The 18,148-nt window shown below is 42.5% G+C and overlaps 1 protein-coding gene across 10 annotated transcripts in view; it reads right to left on the bottom strand.

The window, feature by feature from the left end:
- The window catches only part of ppip5k1a (diphosphoinositol pentakisphosphate kinase 1a), a 46,417-nt gene extending 28,783 nt beyond the window's left edge, over nucleotides 1-17,634 (bottom strand). For 3 of the 10 annotated variants that reach the window (XM_045689404.2, XM_045689409.2, XM_045689412.2), the window contains exons 1-9: nucleotides 17,128-17,631; nucleotides 15,286-15,335; nucleotides 11,847-12,439; nucleotides 11,107-11,302; nucleotides 10,584-10,674; nucleotides 9,998-10,083; nucleotides 5,026-5,180; nucleotides 1,082-1,183; nucleotides 780-941 (exon numbers count right to left, since the gene is read on the bottom strand). In XM_045689404.2, the coding sequence (XP_045545360.1) occupies nucleotides 780-941; nucleotides 1,082-1,183; nucleotides 5,026-5,180; nucleotides 9,998-10,083; nucleotides 10,584-10,674; nucleotides 11,107-11,302; nucleotides 11,847-12,002 (948 nt within the window). In that variant the 5' untranslated portion in view covers nucleotides 12,003-12,439; nucleotides 15,286-15,335; nucleotides 17,128-17,631. Of the gene's footprint in view, nucleotides 1-779; nucleotides 942-1,081; nucleotides 1,184-5,025; nucleotides 5,181-9,997; nucleotides 10,084-10,583; nucleotides 10,675-11,106; nucleotides 11,303-11,846; nucleotides 12,440-15,285; nucleotides 15,336-16,078; nucleotides 16,180-17,127 lie in introns of those variants that run through there. The other 7 variants (XM_014127454.3, XM_045689410.2, XM_045689408.2 and 4 more) reach the window with 6 other exon arrangements.
- Between the last annotated feature and the right edge of the window lie 514 nt (nucleotides 17,635-18,148).

The raw sequence follows: 18,148 nt of genomic DNA, 5'->3' as shown, positions 1-18,148 counted from the left end.
AACGTAACTGATTAGTAATTAATAGTTATGTAGCATGTGTAATGAATAATTAAAGTACTGAACTTAAGTCCCATAAGGTCTAGTAGAAGACCAGGGAGGAAGGGAGATGTGTGTGTGTGTTAGTTAGACTAAGGGAACTGTAGACATGCGTTTGACCGACCTGGAGAGACTTAGGAGAAAACAGGGAGTAACCTTCAAGGTCCCCCTAATCTCGGGGGAAAGGAACAGGCAGCGCTGGGTAGTGATTAACAGTGGTGAGAAGTCCGGAGAGGGATACAATTCACCTACTGTTCGTGTGCATGTATGTGCGTAGGATATCTATTGTTTGTGTGTAGGTATGTGCGTAAGCGGGTAGTGAGCATAAAATGAACATCTTTGTGTAATGTACGGCAGAACGTTCTCTGAATAAACTGTACAGACCTTTTGCAGAAAGCTGAGTCCTTGCCTAATTATTCTTAACCCAGTGGCTTACAAACCTTGGGGATTAGTCAAGGCTTATTGATTGTTAATTATCATCATCGGGATTCGAAAATTCCCGTGACAGGCATCTAAAATAGCATTTGAACCCAGGTCTGAACTGTGTACCAGCTCATCAAATAGAAGAGGGGCAAATCAATGACCAATTCCACGTCGACCCATAGCCCCTACCCAGAGGCACTTGATGTAGATTTTATCCAGAGCAGCAAATAGTTCACACCTATCGGCTATTCAGTATAATGTGGGAATCTATTCAGCACCACGTGGGAATCGAACCCACAACCAACTGAGCCATAACTGACCTTGAATGCCAGGCAGACCTTGCGGGCCACTAGTTTCTCCATGGCGGTGAGCATGACGGGGTAGCGGATCTCCTTCCCCTCGCTGTCTCTCTCCACCTTCCCGTCCAGGGCAGGAGACTTCCTGGCCTCAGCGTGGGCATAGTCAGGCCCCACCGTATACACCTGAGGACACATACACATGGAGAGATTTAGTACACACACACACCACACACACACACACGTGCACTCGCATAAGACAAACAAACATGCATAGATACAGACAGATAAACAGAAATACAGACTGACAATCGCATAACACACACCTTAACGTCCGTCCCGTCCGTTGGCATGAACTCTTCGTAGATGTAGGAGCCTGTCTTCCTCACGTTGCTCTCTGGTGAGTACACACTGCTCCGGCTCCCGATCTACAGGACAGAGAGGCAACAGCGTCAGAACTACGTACTGTCTACAGCACTGGTTCCCAAACTCCTTTAGCTCTGTAATCAACTGAAAGCTGTTGGTGTAAACTACCAACTAAACAGACCAATCATTCTACAACTCAGAATAAAACCACCCACCAGCAGGCGCCCAGTGGACTAAACACTTGGGAAACACTGCTCTTCACACGATAGGATTACATTAGGACTGAATGAACGTCCACCATACAACTCAACTGTAACCAGAGTCAAAGAAAGAGACTAGGGTTCATTCATCAGTACACAGTGTTGCACATCGCTTATGATCTATTCCATTTCAGAGGAAGAACACATACAGCAGCTTACTACAGTCGACTTGGATTGAGAGGGATGCTAATACTGTGTGTGATAAAAATCAGCTATTGGGATCGAAATGGTTATAAATCCTGACAAAAACATTGGCCCGTTTTATGACAGGTTAAACAGTCCCGAAAGCCCTCTGAGAACGTGAGGTGAGATCACACGGAATAAAACAGACTAGGAGTCAAATAGAATTTGAATGAGCTGTTGTATATTTGGAGGACTACGTATTACTATTAATATTGTAAGGTGAAGACGCTGATCTTGGGTCAGTTTTGCATTTTTCCCACTAATGGTTAAGGTTATGATTGGGGAGTTGATCCTAGATCTGTACCTAGATGACGTTTCACCTCAGAGCCTGTTAATAGAGCACGAGGTAGGCCTGGCAGTTGTCATAATCAAGCAATTGGTGTGTAGTTAAACACATACATATAGAATATGGAACATATAGATCCAATCACGATAGCTCTATTCTATCGGGATGTTTCCCAGACTCAGATGAAGCCTAGTCCTGGGGTGGATTCATTAATTGTACATCGTAGCAAAGTTTTGGACGATGTTTTGAAACTAAAGGTTGGTCCATCCCAGTTTTGTTCCATTCCCGTCTGCTTGGTTCCGCTTCATTCCTAGTGAATACATCCTTGGATTAAAAAGTGCTTGCTTTTTAGTCCAGGACTAGGCTTAATCTGTGTCTGGGAAATGACCCAATAGAATATAGCTAGATATAGAAAACATAATACTTGACTGAAAGTATCACAGTTCAGGCAGTATTTAAAACAACTGTGAGGGCCGGGATACTTATGAAGCCCTATATCTAGTTCCCCAGAGTCAGATGAACTCATGGATACCATTTTAAAGTCTCTACATCAAGTATGAAGGAAATTCAAGAGACTAGCATTTGAGCAATGACTAAAAGTCTATGGTATAACCTAGCATGCTATCAGTTACCATAGACTTCCAGTCATTGCGCTAACACTATTTTGGTAACGCTAGTTAGCAAGTTCCTTCAAACTGCATGCAGAGAATGTTTTTTTTCATCCACATGTTCATCTGAAAAAGGGCTTCATTGCCAAAATCTTGAAGTATCCCTTTAAGAATGTTATGACTAAAAACTAAACCTTAAGAGCTTATCCTCATCTTTACTTTACCTTTAGTTCTATCATCTACAGTGCATTCGGAAAGTATTCAGACCCCTTGACTTTTTCCACGTTTTGTTAGGTAACAGCTTCATTCTAAAATAGATTTTGTTTTATTCCCCTCAATCTACACACAATACCCCATAATGCCAAAGCAAAAACAGTTTTATAATTAAAAATAATTATAAAGAAATATCACATTTACATAAGTATTCAGACCCTTTACTCAGTACTTTGTTGAAGTTCCTTAGGCAGTCATTACAGCCTCGAGTCTTATTGGGTATGATGCTACAAGCTTGGCACACCTGTATTTGGGGAGTTTCTCCCATTCTTCTCGGCAGATCCTCTCAAGCTCTGTCAGGTTGGATGGGGAGCGTTGCTGCACAGCTATTTTCAGGTCTCTCCAGGCTGTGTGCTTATGGTCGTTGACCTGTTGGAAGGAGAACCTTCGCCCCAGTCTGTGGTCCTGAGCACTCTGGAGAAGGTTTTCATCAAGGATCTCTGTACTTTGCTCCGGTCATCTTTCCCTCGATCCTGACTAGACTCCCAGTCCTTGCCACTGAAAAACATCCCCACAGCATGATGCTGCTACCACCATGCTTTACCATAGGGATCACCTCCCTGACCAAGACCCTTCTCCCCCGATTGATAAGTTTGGCCGGGCAGCCAGCTCAAGGAAGAGTCTTGGTGGTTCCAAACTTCATCCAGAAATGTTTTTGTACCCTTCCCCAGATCTGTGCCTCGAAACAATCCTACCTCGGAGCTCTATGGACAATTCCTTCAACCTAATGGCTTGGCTTTTGCTCTGAAATGTACTGTCAACTGTAGGACCTTGTATAGACAGGTGTGTGCCTTTCCAAATCATGTCCAATAAATGGAATTTACCACAGGTGGACTTCAATCAATTGGTAGAGACATCTCATGGATGATCAACGGAAACAGGATGCACCAGAGCTCAATTCCGAGTCTTAAAGCAAAGGGTCTGAATACTTGTAAACAAAGCATCTGTTTTTTACTTTTAATACATTTGCAAAAATTACTAAAAACCTGTTTTCACTATGTCATTATGGGGTAGTGTGTAGATTGATGCGGGGGGAAAAAAGTATTTAATTAATTTTAGAATAAGGTTGTAAGATAACAAAATGTGGTAAAAGTCAAGGGGTCTGAATACTTTCCGAATGCACGGTGTGTGTTATATCCTACTGGCAGTAGAATAACAGGTGATAACCGAATCCGGACCATCCATCAAATCAGAAAATAACAGGTTCCTTTTCTTTGTTTGAAAACACTGTTGTAGTAAAGTGATGGTTGTTCTCCTCCCTCTGTCAGAACAGGAGGTCTGCATCCCAAATGACACCCTGCTTCCCTATGTAGTGCACTACAAGGGCCCATAGGGCTCTGGTCATAAGCGTTGCACTATATTGGGAATAGGGTGCCATTTGGGACGCAGCCTAGATAAAACCTAGGCCGTGTCTACACTTGACAGTTCATGCAGCTTTTGTATATGATTAGAGTTCTGATCATGGAATTCTAGACCTACATTTAAATGTATCTACCGTGTCCACATTGTGTCTGGATTCCCTTTTCCCACATAATATTCAAATGCATGTATGCATTCTGCAAAACGGTGGAACCGGCTAAATCTGATAACAACAACTGGATGGCAGTAGCCAACTACTGTAGCTAACCTCTAACTAGCCAGAAAGCAACGTTAAAGGGATTGGATAACTCCAGCCAAACCGAAAATATTTTCTCTAAATAACCTAGCTGGCTAGCATTGGAAGCGAGCAAACACGTTCCTCACATGCTAAGAACACATTTCCTCCAATGTTTAATGAAAAAAGGTGACCCTCGCTCCCAAAACACATCATTTCTGGAGACCTGTGGGCGGACTGCTGATGACGTCACCCGCTGTATGCGCTTTTGGTAGCCTGATTGCGTCCAGACTGAGGAGAAATCCACACACAATGCATCCCTGACCAACTCCTGAAGTGGTCAGCCAGATCTGAACACAATCTGACCTGTCTTTTCAATGTGATCTTCGTAATCTGATAGCAGAGGTTGCATGTCAAGTGTCAACACAGCTCTAATGTCATCGTGTTCCTGCCTGGTTGAGGAGCCCAGCCAGAGTGAGTGCCTGGTGTGGCTTCACCTATTTCAGTACACTTAATGTGTTTTAGAATAAGTGCCATTATGGCTATGAGGATCCCTTCGGTTGAGGGAGGAGAGGAAGTGTGAGGGAGAAAGAAGCCTGGTCAAAAGGTTACCCCAGGGCCTTTCCCATGTGGGTTAAGACAGAGGAACGGATTGGGGTCATTTTTTAAGGGGTTAACGGCTTAGGCATCAGAATGTGACCTTTCTGAAGAGGCGCTGGCTTCCCCCTCCCGCTGAGGTGGGGTAGTAGATGTAGACGTTGTGGTCTTCAGCACAGACGGGTTTCTCCACAAAGGGTTTAGGGAACAGCTCCCCATTCACCTCCACATGGTCTTCTCCTTCGACTAGGTTACACTCTGGGGAAGACACACAAATACAAAGTTGTATTCGTTAATGCACACCGCAGCTAAATGTTTTGCAACAGAAAACATTATACAAAGAAAATGTGTTTTATTGGACAAGTTCAGGTAGCCCCTCCTAGTTGTTTCGGTCCATTTCTTCCATTCAGTTTGTAGTGAATACGAACCAGGTGCATATTGTCAGTTCATCGTCATATTCAGACGATGGTCAGCCCTTTCAACTGTAAATAGTATGATTCAACCAGTTGAACCTGTACATTACATAGTCCCTGTTTCAAAAACAGACAATTACATGTCTTAGTATACCATTGACAGTCCGTACAACCATGCCCTCATACACTGAATAGTGTTGTTTTATCAAAATTCTCAAAGTATCATGGCAAGCAAACAAAACATTAAGCAGACTGAATTCCCTGAGGAAATCAGAGTCCTAATGTTAGAAACTAACAGCTGGTCACGTGTTTACTCTTCAAGCTACAGCACACAGTACTTGACATAAAGCAGGTTAAAAGGACCATTGAGTGGAGTCTGCTTCATGTTCTTTTTTTGACATTGAAAATCAACTATCATGATAACACTAACTGACAGCTCTACCTTAACTGAGAAAGGGTTGTAACATTTAAGAAGCATTAGACCAGAACCTTGATAAACTAAGTTTGAACATTAGTCATGAAGATCAGGCTCGTTGTTGTTACATCTACTGGCGTGACATCTAAACTGTAAATTGAGGTCGCTATTCTACCGCCATCACACCCATCAGGGATGAGGAAGACATAACCCATCTAGTGAACTCTACCTTGCGGGACTGTGTTCAATCAGAGTATTAAAAGGGAAAATGAATGGCCTCCAAGTCACGTCACCACACTCAGATATAAATCACAGTATGCTCACAACCTAAGACACACTCATAACTGCAATATTTACCACAGGAACCAAAGTAAACCAAGTCAGTGTCCCAAATGGCACCCCATTTCCTATATAGTGCACTACCTTTGACCAGGGCCCATAGGGATGAAGGGAATAGGGTGCCATTTGGGACACTGTCCGACATCCTCCCAAGGCAGTGTTGGTCTAAGGCTGGAGAAGTCTGTCTGGTGTTTATACCCAGAAGAGAGAAAAACCCGAGACCTCACTGGAAAGTGGTTTTATTCTTTCTCTGACTATAACCAGGTTTCCATCCAACCTTTTTATGCGAGTAAAGTACATTTCGGATAAAAAAAAAAAAAAGTCACGACAGGCCTGAAGGAAACTGCTGATTTGTTGGTACATTTTTCAAATGTCGACAAAACAAGATTCGCTAGACAAAGTCAGATATTTGTACGTCTGTAAAATGTATTATGCGAGAAATGGTGAAAGAAAAACCTTGATGCGCAAACATATAACCATCATATAAAGTCACACAATGATATGTTGTGTGGTCCTCCCACTACAACATGAGAAAGCATGCAGTGTATTAGGCTACAGACGAAATAAGTTAATGAATTTCACAGGGTGGTGAAAGTGCACAGTGATGAGCTTGATGCTCCTTTCCAATAAATATTGAGGGTCTTATTCTGGTGCCATGATGACCGGCTGCTGTTTTCAAAATAAAAAGGATGTATCTTGCTCTTTTGTTTATAATAGGAATCTCATCATATAGGTAGCCTATCCGCACTGTATCTGTAAGTTGTTGGCTAGAGCGTACATGTAAAGACCAGTGGGCACATTCGCTATATGAAACAACATTTTTGGTGGCAAAACGATCAGTAGAGTTGTAAATGCAATGGAAACCCATTTACTTGTATTTATATATTTTTTTAATGGGAATTTAAACAGCTAAAGTTTTTTATGTGCACTACGTCATAAGGCACAGGTTTATATCCGTAACAAGTAAATTGGTGGGAAAACACGCATATTGTTTTCATGCTGATTTTTTAAATATTCACATGAAAATCTGTCAATTGGATGGAAACCTCGCTTATAATCACGTCTGGCTACGTTGAAAAGGATATTTGGTATTTTATTTGGATGCCCATTAGCTGTTGCAAAAGCAGCAGCTACTCTTCCTGGGGTCCACACAAAACATGAAACATAATGATATAATACAGATCATCAATACACAAGAACAGCTCAAGAACAGAGCTACATACCTTTTTAAAAAAACGCACATGTAGCCTACATATCAATGCATACACACAAACTATCTAGGTCAAATAGGGGAAAGGCGTTCCTTTATCGTTTTTTTAAACCAGGTTTGCTGTTTACTTGAGCAATATGAGATGGAACGGAGTTCCATGCAATAATGGCTCTACATAATACTGTACACTTTCTTGAATTTTTTTCTTGATTTGGGGACTGTGAAAAGACCCCTGGTGGCATGCCTGGTGGGTAAAGTGTGTGTGTGTCAGCTGTGTGTAAGTCGACTATGCAAACAATTTGGAATTTAACAATGTTTCACATAAAAAGAAGTAATGCAGTCAGTCTATCCTTAACTCTTAGCCAAGAGAGACTGGCATGCATAGTATTTATATCAGCCCTCTGATTACAATGAAGAGCAAGACGTGCCGCTCTGTTCTGGGCCAGCTGCAGCTTAACTAGGTCTTTCCTTGCAGCACTGGGCAATAATCAAGATTAGACAAAACTAGAGTCTGCAGAACTGGCTTTTTAGAGTGTGGTGTCAAAAAAGTACAGCATCTCTTTATTACAGACAGACCTCTCCCCATCTTTACAACCATTGTAAACTGTCATAGTCAACCTATAGATTCAATCTAAGGTAGCGCCAAGTAATTTAGTTTACTCAACTTGTTCAACAACCACACCATTAATTACCAGATTCAGCTGAGGTCTAGAACTTAGGGAATGAGTTGTACCAAATACAATGCTCTTAGTTTTAGAGATGATCAGGACCAGTTTATTACTGGCCACCCATTCCAAAACAGACCGCAACTCTTTGTTAAGGGTTTCAGTGACTTCATTAGCTGTGGTTGCTGAGGTGTATATGGTTGAATCATCAGCATACATGGACACACATGCTTTGTTTAATGTCAGTGGCAGGTCATTGGAAAAAATTGAAAAGAGTAGAGGGCCTAGAGAGCTGCCCTGTGGTACACCACACTTTACATGTTTGACGCTGCCATTAAAGAAAACCTTTTGAGTTTTATTAGATTGCCATATTGTGGATTCAGAGCTATCTAAGGTTGAAAAGCCATAACACATGTTTTTTCAACAACAGGTTAGGGTCAATCATATCAAAGGCTGCACTGAAATCTAACAGTATAGCTCCCACAATCTTCTTATTATCAACTTATTTCAACCAATCAGTCATTTGGGGAACGTTGAAGAAATATGTCAAAAATGGAGCTTACATGATTCCTTATTCCACATGTCAGAGATGTGATGTTTGTTCTATGTGATATACTGTATAAGTTCCTAGGGAGAATACAACACTATGTAAGTAGTGAGAAATACATCCTGCCTAAGACACACAGGGGTAAGTATGGGAGCATCTGAACTGTGAGACAACGAGCCAGCCTCCCTGTGGAACGCTTTAGACACCTTGTAGAGTCCATGGCTTGATGAATTGGGAGGTGTGGGGGGGGGGCGTAGACTCTGGGATGCTGGCATTCTAGGCAGAGTTCCTCTGTCCAGTGTTTGTTCTTTTGCTCGTCTTAATCTTTTATTTTTATTGGCCAGTCTGAGATATGGCTTTTTCTTTGCAACGCTGCCTAGAAGGCCAGCATCCCAGAGTCACCTCGTCACTGTTGCCATTGACACTGGTGTTTTGTGGGTACTATTTAATGAAGCTGCCAGTTGAGGACTTGTGAGGCGTCTGTTTCTCAAACTAGACACTAATGTACTTGTCCTCTTGCTCAGCTGTGCACCGGGGCCTCAAATCCTCTTTCTATTCTGGTTAGTGCCCATTTGCGCTGTTCTGTGAAGGGAGTAGTACACAGCATTGTACGAGATCTTCAGTTTCTTGGCAATTTTTCGCATGGAATAGCCTTCATTTCTCAGAACAAAAATAGACTGACGAGTTTCAGAAGAAAGGTCTTTGTTTCTGGCCATTTTGAGCCTGTAATCGAACCCACAAATGCTGATGCTCTAGATACTCTACTAGTCTAAAGAAGGCCAGTTCTCTTGCTTCTTTAAACAGCACAACAGTTTTCAGCTGTGCTAACAATTGCAAAAGGGATTTCTAATGATCAATTAGCCTTTTAAAATGCTAAATTTTGATTAGCTAACACAACGTGCCATTGGAACACAGGAGAGATGGTTGCTGATAATGGGTCTCTGTACGCCCATGTAGATACTCCATAAACATTTTTTTAAACATTTCCAGCTACAATAGTCATTTACAACATTAACAATGTCTACACTGTATTTCTGATCAATTTGGTGTTATTTTAAAATGGACAATTTTTTTGCTTTCCTTTCAAAAAACAAGGACATTTCTAAGTGACCCCAAACTTTTGAACGGTAGTGTATGTATTTCTATCAAAACGTTCTACAACATAGTACCCTGCTGAACACGCCCAGTTATCTTGGAACCCTAATGACTGATTTACACGACAGGGCCGAGAACAAGAACTGTACTGGCTCAGTTATTTTATTTTCACATTGTCCTTTCTAGCACAGTGCCAGCAACTGTGGTGGATAGCTAACCAGGCCAGCCCAACACAGTACAGTACAGTACAGCTTGGCTCAGTATTGTGAAAAAGGTACAAGGTTTTAAGAGTGACCAGAAAGGTATAGCACCAGCAGAGGTGACAGGGACAGAATATTGACCATTCCTGATGGGACCGTCAACGCTTGACCTTTGGGGACTGCACACTGACCGTCTGGTTTATCTGGGTCGCGGTTCAGCACAGCGTAGCGTGGTAGATCGATGCCTTCCTGCTGCAGGATACGATACACCTCCCTCCTACAAAACAGACAAAACATAACACTCAGCATTCAAGTGAGAGATAGTCAGCCATCTCACTTAACGTGAATGCTGTATATCTAAGATTGCACAAATCACCACGTGACACCAGTCCAAACAATGCTGGTCACACATCACCACCAGTAATCACCATAATAGCAATATAACATAATTATTCCACATAAGGCCTCCAGAACAGCACAGTATTAACCATGATGATCTGTGATAGCGTTCTGTATAGAGGGGTGTAGCTAAGGTTGTTCCGATACATGGCAAATATGGTAAATATTGTGTCCTATTGCTTAGATAATAAACACGTGACTCTGGGTGACTCTGGGTGACAAGATACGACTGTTTGTTTCCCAACATCAGGACTGTTTTCCTCAAGAAATGAAGTCTGCTTCTTGTTTTATTAGCTTGCCATGATACTTCTGAATCGGAGTATCGTGATAATGTTGTCATGACAACCCTACAGTATGCATCTCTAGTTTTGGTTGTACCTGTCCTGTATGTAGTACTGTGTGTTCAGGTCATTGATGAGCAGTGGGTTTCGGAGATTGGCGTAGCTCACTGCCTTGTCCAGCGGGAATCCTACAAATTCAAATGCAACACCAACTGTTAGCAAATCCTATACGCAGGCTTCACAGTATGTGCAAACTTCGCCAGGGGCAAGAATGGGACACATTAATGAAGTAAGACAAGTGAAAGTAATTGAAATGAATGCAGTCCAGTGGGCAAACATTGTTCAACTGGGTTTCTCCAACATTTTGCTAAAATTAATGGTAGCAAATTTAGTCACATTAGTCAAAACAGGCTGTTGTGGTGTCAGACAGAATTACTCAAGCTGGGTTGAAGACGAGTAATGCTGACACAGCGTGGTACGAGAACGGGCTGTCTGTGTGTGTATGATGTAGTAGCATGTGACTGTGTTTAAATATGTGTAATCACTTTTTGGACTTTAGAATAATGGGTGGGGTAATTAAGTGACTGCCCCTGTTGAGTTGGTGTGTGTGTGTGATCCACCTTTGGAGTGGAAGGAGACGAGGCAGTCACAGAGGGGCCATTTGTCCACGGGCTCGTTGAGAATGACGTCCTCGGGGAAGATGACCACAGTGATGTACTCAAACCTGCACAGCCGCTCCAGGATCTGGGTCATGGGCTTAGACTTGGACTTCTTCATCATGGAACAGATCCCCACCACGATCTGTCGCTCCGGGGGCTGAGAAGGAGGGAGATCACTTCAATAAGTTAGGCTACTTTATCTATTGACGACAGTCTTGTGTAGCTTTACAATTAGTTAACCATCCAGTGAACCAAATGGATCAACAATTGTCACAAAAGTGCTTTACAGTTGAGTAGTCTCATGCAGTCTTCTAATGCCATGACATCATTTTCTGGAATTTTACAAGTTGTTTAAAGGCACAGTCAACTTAGTGTATGTAAACTTCTGACCCACTGGAATTGTGATACAGTGAATTATAAGTGAAATAATCTGTCTGTAAACAATTGTTGGAAAAATTACTTGTGTCATGCACAAAGAAGACGTCTTAACCGACTTGCCAAAACTATAGTTTGTAAACAAGAAATTTGCGGAGTGGTTGAAAATTAGTTTTAATGACTCCAACCTAAGTGTATGTAAACTTCTGAATTCAACTGTACTAGTAATGGAGGTTACCATATCAGGGCCAGTTGTCTAATGTCCTTTCATGCGGGTGATTCATATGTGACATCATGAGGCCTGATGTAATCTTGTGTTGTCTCACCGAGTCCGCGTCCTCGTCGTCCTCGTACAGCTCCATGTCTGTCCTCATGTTGCAGCCGTCGTAGTCCTCCAGACCCTCGCTCTCATCGTCCTCGCAGCCCACGAAGAATCTGGGAGCGGCGCGCTGGCTCTCGCCTGGGCTGGCGGGTTCTGACATCACAATCCCCGGCGGCAGCCTTCAGCGTCCCGCCGCGCCATCGCACACCAACACACCGCCGGGGAGGGCCGCCGATGGAGGCGCACAGGGCCTACTAGGAGCTGATCGGCTGGTGACTCAAGTCTCGTGGTGGGCTAAACTGCTCTGTGGGGTGTATTGGGTTGGGGGTGGTAGGGGGTTGGGTGAGGAAGGGAAGGGGATACAAGAGCTGGTCCTGGGGCAGGGGGCATATGTTGAGGGTTAAGTTGTAATAGGAGTGTGACAGACTATGTTAGTAGTAGTGGTGATGGTGTTTCTGGGGTGGGGTTGCTGAGGCCTCATCTCATGTTTCGGGCCTGGGGCTGGGCTCCTTGTGTGGCCTCAGGACTAGTAGGGGTAGATCCAACTATAATGGAACCACAGCCCATTCCTCTATACTTGTCCAAGATCGACAGAGTCTAGAAATAAAACAGAGATTATAGAGGATATTCAATAGCAGGTACCCCAGGGGTACGCGCAATGCTGTCAGGGGTACACCAAATAAAAATGTGATTCACATGTAAAAAAATACAAAATACAAAAATAAATTAAAAAGTTGAAATAAAAAAAGAAATAATAATTCACATTTTCAAACAGTCCATTTAGTAAGGCCTGCATCCATAGACACACAAACCAGCTTTACTGGTAGTACTGCTACTACTAGCAGTACCACACCTGCACCTGTCAACGACACAAGTTGTTCTGCTTCCACGAGCACATCCAATGCTAACATCAGTAATTCTACATGTGTCAGCCCAGCTAGCATGGACACTGACAGTTGTGAATCTGATGCAGCCGAAGAGCTACTGCCCCTTTACCAGGGAAAGCACCGAACAGACAGGGACGTTGGACGATCGAAGAGGCACAAATATGATGAGAACTACATTGATTGGGGTTCACTTATATTGAGAGTAGTGCCTTTCCTCAGCCACAGTGTGTTCCAGTATATGTGCAAAAGAACTATCTCACAACTCGATGAGACCGTCACTCCTGCGCAGACATTTAGAAACAAAACATGGTGCAAGCAGTTGCTCCCGACGCCACTTGGGTACACTGCAGCATCCACCGAAAGGCTCTCGCTGCCAAGGGAATGTCTGACAGCTTGAAAGACGTTTTGGACACTACAGTGAAAATGGTTAACTTTGTTAAAGCAAGGCCCCTGAACTCTCGTGTATTTTCTGCACTATGCAATGATATGGGCAGCGACCATGTAATGCTTTTACAACATACAGAAGTGCGCTGGTTATCAAGGGGCAAAGTATTGACACGTTTTTTTGAATTGAGAAGTTTTTACTGACCATAAGTTTCACTTGTCTGAACGCTTGCATGATGACGAGTTTCTCACACGACTGGCCTATCCGGGTGATGTTTTTTCTTGCCTAAATGATCTAAATCTAGGATTACAGGGACTCTCCACAACTATATTCAATGATTAAGAAGTTGGAGCTCTTCTTTGCCTTGGCAAAACACGCTGTTAAGACACTGATGCCCTTTGCAACCACGTACCTATGTGAGAGTGGATTCTCGGCCCGCACTAGCATGAAAACGAAAAACAGTCACAGACTGTGTGTGGAAAATGATTTAAGACTGAGACTCTCCGATAGAACCCAACATTGCAGAGTTATGAGCATCCTTTCAAGCACACCCTTCTCATTGACCTGTGGTGAGTTACTCACGATCTTCGATGAACAAATAAGGTTTTATATGTAAGATGGTTAAATAAAGACCAAAATGTATTATTATTATTTGTGCCCTGGTCCTGTAAGAGCTGTCCTATAAGACCTGTCACTTCCCACAAACCGGGTTGTGACAAAAACTCACTCATTCTTATGTTTAATAAATGTATCGTATAGTGTGTGTATGGTAGGCTTACAATGATGGAAAAAAACATTTGAGAGTGCGCTGACCCTGGTGCTAGAGGGGGTACGCAGCTGAAGGTTGAATGTTTGAAGGGGTACGGGACTATAAAAAGTTTGGGAACCACTGGCCCATAGGATTCCAATCAGCTTCCATATTACGATGGGGGGAGCCAGAGGCCCAGTTCCATACTGATAATTGCTCTGTAAAACTGGACACTGCGTCCGACGCCCCAGAGTGTGACCAAGCTCATCTGTTAAGAGCACACAGCCGTGGCATGAGGGAGCATTGATTCCCCCCAAAACACTAAATGTTACACCGCCTGCCTTTACATCAGCAAAACCCTTTAACCAGGGGTTGGAAAACCTCAGAAAGAACACGTCTGTTGTATGTGTTGTGTGGAAGATTTGACATCAGCGCTGAACTGTGGTTGCAGGTTGGTGTCCCATGACAGAGCAGCACTGGCCTACGTCGCCGATTACTAAGCTCTCGGTTAGCTGTTACCACTCATTACAACCTGCCATTTCATACAGAACTTTGGAAGACAGTCCTCTCTTGTAGAGACAATATCCAGCCAGTTGATTCCCATCAGGAGAGCTGTTATTCACAGACTGTTACTAACATTCTGAGGCTGGCTGACTATTATAGAATAGCCTAGGCAGGCTACTTCAAAAAATGTGTTGCCTAATTACTGCACAAAATCATCTTACATGCCTGGACATGTCAAAAAAAAAACCTAGGGAAGAAAATGGAGAAGCCTAAAATGTGATTACCTACAATATGGGCACTAGGTAGGGTTAGAGGAGGAACTGAAGGGGAGTGTGTAGAACCAGTCAAGTCTAATTACTCTACCTACTTGAACGATGCTGCATTAAAATCACATCATAGAGACACAGAAATGTCAACACAAAATCATGTACTTGCCAGCACTGACTAAATGAAAGCTAGGCACAAACAGAACACTGCTGTTTGATATCTGCCCCCAACTCCCATACAAAGCTCAATTCTGCCGACTGTGTGAAAGTAGCAAAGTCCATGGTACATTGGCCATCATTACTAATGGTAGGCTAGATGCCGTTACAGTGACTATTAGCCTAGACACTGTAGGGCTGTCATGAAAAAGCTCAAAGGACAATGTAAACTATCCATGTGAGCAATGGCACAGTTTGGCATACAGCGGCAGGGCACGTATAGACCACAATACATCTCACATCCAATTCTAACCACCCACCACATATATGTTTTAGTTTAGGCTACGTTCTCCAACAGAGGTCATTCAAAAATGGCCTAATCATATAGGCTAGAATCTAACTGAAAAATCATAATGAGAGTTGATTCATCTTCACAAATGTTCAATCTGCACAACAAAGTAAGCCGGTTAAGCCCTACAAGCTGAGAGGTGACGTACCGTTAGAATGATTTCTTTCTATTAACGATCTCTCACACACCAGTCTTGATCTGTCAACAATGGAGGGCAGTCAGTAAAACATGGCATCAAATAGTATTATATTAAAACCCAGGTAAACATAAGGAAAATCCCTTTTGCGTCTTGGCATGCAGTTTATTTAAAGTAAACTCTTTCCCTGGTTAACTTAAGGGGATTACCCAGGGCTTTGGAGCTGGGGTTTAAACTCCTCTATTACACCTGTTCCCTCAGGGCTGCAGGGGTTGCATAGGGTGAGAGCTATTAGTTTCTCTTGGGCCATTAGGCTACACTGGCTAACAGTAAGACTCATATCAGACAAACTTACAAATAGGTTTTATGTACATGTGCGGTGCATCCAATGAATGGACAGGTAGATGCTGTCCAATACAGTTGAAATTTTAAAACAAAATAATCTTTGCTAATTTAGATTTAGGTTGTTTCATATCAATGTCAGGTATCCAAAGAATGTTTTTATATTTAGCTAGTGAATTGGTACAATCTGATGTTGCTGACTTGATGGCTGCACAGAACACTAGTCCTATAAACAGTATGCCAAATTCTAACCCATGATGTACTCTTAAGGAGCCTATCGTTACCCCTAGAGGTCCAAGGACCTTATATGTTATTTTCAGAGGTAGACTGGCTCTGACAGCCAAAACAGCCTATCACTCCATCTAAACTTGAATCAATTGTCACTTGCGATACAGTTCTAGAAACATAAAGCCCTCTACGTTCATATCAGATCAATTATTTCACAAATGCAAAATACACTTACCCTACACTGTTTCAATCGGCTTTATCATTTGCAGCTAATAGTATTTTTCAGTAAGTTTCTGGCTGCCTTCGTTACACACAGGTGTTCTGAGCATTCTAAATGCTAATTAGCACAGGTGGTCCCTCTGTCTTCCATATTCACGCAGTGTAACATGGAGATATGGCCGTGTGGGAACACTACCTCCCCCCCAAAAAATCTTACGTTTTATTATAAATATATATTTTTTACATTTACTCCCCCCATACAGAAGACACCTTCGTCCAATGACTTATGTGTAATGGAACTGAGAGTCATGATCAAATTCATGATACAAAAACATTTACATATTGTCGTTTTTGTGTGTAATGAATGTCTATTGAAACATAACATAAATAAACAATTACATCCAAATGTAAATATTTGTTATTAATATAATGAATTCCGCATACTATTTAATAGGGCTAAGTGAACACTCACAATTCCATCCTGCATTGACGAGAGAGTTGTAAACAGATGCACGCAGCGGTCTTTCATCAAACCAATGTTATATCTTGCGAGATGTTGATTGTCCTATTCTTTTAAAGCCCTGATATGTCGTTGTGTCAACATGAGGGTTGAACCTCGGCCCTCTTATCCACAGAGCAGGGAGAGAAGACTTAATTTGTTGTCGGCTTCAAAACCATGATCAAATCTAGCTAGTGTGAAGAAATCAGCAAGCTATGTTCGATTAGCTGGCTACGTTAGCAATTTTATCCGAACACCTCTTATAATACTAGCTATAGTTAACTACCTAGGCTATCTTAAATAACAGAGCAATCATTAATAATAATAAATAACATTATTGGCATCATAGCTAGATAGCTAAACACATAACAGTAACGTTAGCTAGCTACGTTTGCAAACCAGGCTGTACTAGCTAGTACTGGTAACGCTAGATAGCTATGTAATCAAGTCTGTATTCGTGCCATTTTTGTATGCAATCAATGCACCCCATGATTCAGCTAGCTAGTACTGTAGTCATTATACCATAAATATAACTGTCGATGATAATTAAGCGACCAGTTACTTACAAAGTGGCTAGATCGTTTTGTTGACGTCTTTTCGCTTCTTTCCCCCTTGACAGCTTTCAAGCGATGCCTCACTTCTTCTTCGGTGAGGTTAACAGCGGTTGGCATCCAATAAATGTTTTATTATCGCCACCTACTGCTACTACTTCTTCTTCGGTGGAGATTATCGGCGGTTGGCATCCAACGTTGTGGTGCATTACAGACACCTACTCTACTGGAGTGTGAGCCAGAGAGAAACTAAATCCTACCTGCCAGCCCCGTTGCTCCTAAAAAATAGAAAATATTTGAGACTATATCTAATAATGTTCTACTCAATTACTCTTTAAACTAATTTCCTGTATCCCCTTCTCCCTCATACTAGATATCAGCCTCTCTCTTTCCCTCTGATACTGCCCACACTGTAGCAATACATGCTTCACGGTCTCTGTTTCCTGGCAATAATCACACTTTCCTGTTGGATGCGTTCCCATCACATTTAAGTCTTATTTAGCCGGCTGTGTCCCACCCTTAATCTTGTAAAAATAGCCTCCTCTCTTCTGTCCCTTCCTGCCATCCTCCCCTCCCCTCTGTACTTGAAATGCCTGCCCTTAGTATCTCTATTCCACTGCTCCTGCCATCTCTGCACCATCACTGTCCATATCAGTCTTTTTGCCTCTGCCTTGCTCATTGAAACTACAACATCCCCACTTCTTAGTGCTTGTTTAGCCAGTACATCAACTGCCTCGTTCCCCTCCACCCCACATGGGCTGGGACCCAAGTAAATCTTATCTGTATACGCATCTGTCTAATCCTGCAATGGGTTTGTAGCACCTCATAAACCAGGTCTTGTCTGCTGCGTGGTCTAAAGGACTGGAGACTCATTAACACTCCACATGAATCAGAGCAAATAACTACTCTTTCTGGCATGACTTCCTCCACCCACTGCAAGACCAACAGTATGGCCATCAATGTTGCCGTATATACAGCCATAGGATCTGTAATACGTTTCCTGACTTCCACCCCACATTCCTGCACTACAAATGCT

This window comes from Salmo salar, chromosome 11 (genome assembly GCF_965601325.2).
Source record: "Salmo salar chromosome 11, fSalSal1, whole genome shotgun sequence".
Classification (NCBI taxonomy): domain Eukaryota; kingdom Metazoa; phylum Chordata; class Actinopteri; order Salmoniformes; family Salmonidae; genus Salmo; species Salmo salar.
Note: the sequence above shows the minus strand (reverse complement) of the source record. Positions and strands in the feature narration are given on the sequence as shown.